General features: G+C 36.4%; 2 protein-coding genes across 2 annotated transcripts; one reads left to right on the top strand and one right to left on the bottom strand.

The window, feature by feature from the left end:
* The first annotated feature begins 664 nt into the window (after nt 1-664).
* On the top strand, nt 665-1968 carry LOC110709901 (putative protein TPRXL). The gene is made up of 3 exons (XM_021888161.1): nt 665-949; nt 1011-1412; nt 1502-1968. Exons 1-3 carry the CDS (start codon nt 665-667, stop codon nt 1784-1786), a joined length of 972 nt encoding a protein of 323 aa, XP_021743853.1. The 3' UTR covers nt 1787-1968.
* Nucleotides 1969-2100: 132 nt separating this feature from the next.
* Nucleotides 2101-3020, bottom strand: LOC110709927. The gene is made up of 2 exons (XM_021888185.1): nt 2919-3020; nt 2101-2654 (listed from the first exon to the last, which is right to left on the bottom strand). Exon 2 carries the CDS (start codon nt 2649-2651, stop codon nt 2172-2174), a length of 480 nt encoding a protein of 159 aa, XP_021743877.1. The 5' UTR covers nt 2652-2654; nt 2919-3020; the 3' UTR covers nt 2101-2171.
* Between the last annotated feature and the right edge of the window lie 1301 nt (nt 3021-4321).

The raw sequence follows: 4321 nt of genomic DNA, 5'->3' as shown, positions 1-4321 counted from the left end.
AATTTAACGTGGGTCCCACAAATTGGCTTGAACTTCAATTTTCACCCAGCAAAACACGAAACTTCTTTCTTCATTGAATTCGCAGCAACCTTCTGCATTGAATTCTTTCTGAACCTTCATTGATTTCGCTTTTGAACCAAAGGAGATCTTGGCTGAGAAGTGGAGTGTAGGGTGGTGTCAACGTTGGAGAAGATAAGCTCAGGAGGGTTTCTTCATCATCTTCTTCAACTACAAAAGTGCGAAAGCCGCTTGAAATTCACAGAAAATAAGGTAAAATTGCTCTCCTTTGATAGCAATTTCGTCAATTACTGGTGCTTCATTGCTGTAAACCTTGCAATAATTGGGTAATTAGGGTAAATTTTGGGACCACAGTAGGAAAGCCTTGATAAATCAATTTCTGTAACTGACTATGCGACTTAGGTTAATTGGATTTCGTAATTGAAAGTAGAGATTAATTAAGGTGGTTTATTGTTAATTAAACTAGCAAGTGTGGTTTGTTGATTAATTTATGTTACTGAGCACCTACATTGGCTTGTATATGTTTATTTTCAATTTTTTTATGTGTTTGTTTGTGTGGCTGTGATGGATTTGTTTATTCGTATTGTGCATGTATAGTTACATGGCTTTTAATATGTTTTATATGTTTTTCACTGGTGGGTAGATAATGGGTGACAAGGATAGTTTGGTTGACATCTGCCTTAGAGTGGGAGGTGCTTTTGTCCCTAAAAGAGTAACCAAAAACAGGCAGCTGCTGTGTTGGTGTGGTGGTTGGTGTTACTGGAAGAGGAAGGTTCAAGTATCTAAGTTGGATGTGCATTTGATTAGAACAGCTGCAATTCATGGTTTTGTTAATGGTGATATGGATGTGCCTATGCATTACAGCTGTTGGTATAGGCAGAAGGGGAAAACCTTTAACACTGGGAAAAGGGAACTAGTTAACAGTGAAGAGGTTAAGGGCCTTTTGGAGACAGTAAATGAAGAGGGGTATGTTGAGGTTTTTGTAACAACAGAAGCTCCTAGTCAGCCCATACAAGAGGCCCAACCCATACTATACCATGGACACATACAGGTCTGCTTATGAACCAGCTGTCCAACCAATGCCTGGCCCAAAGCACTGGGAGACAGTCAGAATGAGGGAACCACTACCCCCTTCTGTTAAGGTGCAACCTGGGAGACCAAAGAGCAAAAAAAGGAAGCTTGAGCCAGGAGAATGTTCTTCTTCAGGTGGTCAGGCAAGTACCAAGAGGAAGAAGCAATGCAGCAACTGTGGGGGATATAGGCATTATGCCAAGACTTGCAAAGTACCTGCTGCACCAGCTACAGAGCTGATAAAGTCAGCAGGCAGACCCCCACTGAACACTCCTTGGATGGTGGAGGAGAGGAAGAAGAAAGAGATTAGGGCTGCTAAAAAGGTAACACAAGCATTACACCAACTCCCCCTTTGTTTTATATATGTATGTGTCTTTTCCATTGACTTTTTATTTTTATATGCATGTCATAGAGTGCAATTGGGGCTGGACCAAACAGCATAGGAAACAAAAAGTTTCCTCAAGAGCAAGAAGGTTGTCTGCCATTCAGCAAGCGCCCACAGCCACAGTCTTCCTCAGCTAAGCATTCCTCAGCTCAGCCATCCTCTAGTCAGCCATCCTCAGCTCAGCCTTCCTCAAGTCAGCCTGCCTCAAGCCAACCAAAAAGAAAGACAAGGTCTTCCTCAAGTCAGCCTACAACAGCCACAGGTGTTGTAACAAGGGCCAGGCTGCAATCCCTCAACAACCTTACTCAGTGATGTACTCATGCTGGATATCAAACATTATGTCTGTTGAACAATTTCAAACTTTTATTATGTACTCATGACTGGTTATGTAACTTGCTAGTTTTTTAGTGGCTTCCCTTAACAAATTTGAACAATTAGATATTGAATTGTAATGGTTGCATGGCTTTGATTGCCATTGAAACATGTTGAAGTAAGGTTCTTTTGTCAACCTGTACTTGAACTATCTTAGTGTTTCACATATTTCCCATGTTTTAATGTTTCACATGTTTAAATAGGTTGATTAAAAGACAAGGCATAAATAGGAACTTAGACAAGGCATAAATAGGTTGATTAAAAGACATATTTATAACACTTCAAGTCATTACAAGAAATTATAACTACTTAATACAGCTTACTATTACACACCCCTAGCCATTAGGAAAATTACACCCATTGACAAACCTATACAAATGGCCATGCCCACCCAACCAAAACAGCTGATTGAAGACACCTTCCCTTCATTGCACTCCCTGTTCATTCTCTTCCTGTCAGCGTTCAAGGCCTTGCATCTCATCTTCAAATTATCAACTTCATTAAGTAGGCACCTCCTTTGGCCACTGATTTCATCAACTTCCCTTTTCAATTCATTAACTTCACCCTTTAGCAGCTTCTTATCCAACAACAGGTTGTTGATAACCCCTGTTTGCCAATCTGTTCCATCAGGTTGATCAACCCATTCGAAAGCTTTGCAACCCCTTGTTTCTGTTATTGGGTCATAAAACTTACATGATATGAACTTCCTGCCTGGATTCTCCCTTGTCCAGCTAGTGAGCTTGGCCATTGGCACACCACACTTACATTTTCTGGCCTCAGGAGGGGAAGAGCTAACAAACGACATAATCTGCATCAATTTTAGATCGACAGTCACATTCGTCAGATTTGTACACTGACGAATTAACATTGACAGCAACAAAATTCATTTTTAATTTCATAATACGAAAAGCCCCAAATTCAATTTCTGACGAACCCTAATTTCGCAATTGGGCATTTAGATGCGTACATAACATAATCCAACCATTAATCTGAGTACGAAACAATTGCAAATAATAATTGAAGAGAATTTAAACCATAATTACCAAACAACCGAACAATTGACCGCACTCACCTGTTTCAGCAGCTTCAATCTGTTCCTCTTCTCAAAAATCGTGGAAGAATCGTGAAAGAATTGTTTCAAGTATCGTGCAACAATGCAATGCGCTGCTGCTATTCAATAAGAACAACAATTTCGTTCATTGGGGAGAATCGTGCAAGAATGGTTCTTATATATCGTGCAAGAATCGTGGAAGAATGGTTCTTATATACAGATCTTTTTAAAAATATATCCGTTGGGGTGGGCCCCACTAACAGTTCTGTTAACGGAAGATGGATTTTGGTGTTAACTTCCAACTTTTATATTTTTGGGAGGTGTTAAAATAAAAGTTTTTTTTTGGGGGGTGTTAAAAAACATTTTCAGCCTTTTGTAAGGTGTTAAAATCCAAAATATCCAAAAAAAAAATTAAAAAAATTGTTCAAAGCCCGTTGGGTTGACTAGAGCCCGTTGGGTTGACAAGAACCCAAAACTTTGGACAAGGGTTAAACATTTCTTGATCCATAACCTGAAGTGACCCAATCCAAAATGACTCATGACCCAACCCTGATTGAGTGTTCTACATAGTAATAAAATTATATTAGATTGTGAAGTATATTATATTAATCGATTAGAATATATATTATTAATAGATATTTTACGTTTTGAAGTACTTCAATTCCGATCCTAGGTCTAAAAAATATTATAATATAAAAAATAAATTTATATGGTAATTTTTTTTTTTGAGTAAATTATCTCATGTACATGATCTACTTGTAATTCTTTAAAGCTCATAAACTTATATATATATATAAATGAATTTGACAACAATCATTTATTGTGTTAATTGTATGTGAAAGGGGTTCATTGATGACTTATACTTTGAAACGATATGCTTATGTCTATAACATAAGATATGAATGATTTCGTATGAAATGTAAAGACAAGTAGCGTACTACAATTTCATATTCCTTTTTTTTTAATATTTCTAATATACATATATATATATATATATATATATATATATATGTAAGTTCTAGATATTGTTCGTGTACATATGCATCATCATTGACTTTATTAAAATGATCATATGATTTGTACAACTGTCACGATTTTTAGTATGAATATGTTGATTGATGTGTGATTAAATTCAATTATAGTATTTGTACGGATGTACCTACGTGAAGTTGGATTACTGAAAGTAAATTAAACATGATTGTACAATATTTATTTGAGCAAGAGATAGATTACATTATGGGAAACCTACTTGAAAAAAAATTATATTTATTATGCCCATACTTATAAGAGATTAATATAATTGGGAAAGAGTTATGAGTTAGATTTTATAAAATAATTTTGTTATGCTTGATACATGCATTGCTAAAAGAATTTGTGCCTTAAAAGGTGGAAGATATTTAAAGGTTGTTGAATTCATTTCACGC

The sequence above is a fragment of the Chenopodium quinoa genome, unplaced genomic scaffold (assembly GCF_001683475.1).
Source record: "Chenopodium quinoa cultivar QQ74 unplaced genomic scaffold, ASM168347v1, whole genome shotgun sequence".
Lineage (NCBI taxonomy): Eukaryota > Viridiplantae > Streptophyta > Magnoliopsida > Caryophyllales > Amaranthaceae > Chenopodium > Chenopodium quinoa.
This window is presented reverse-complemented; position numbering and strand designations above follow the sequence as displayed.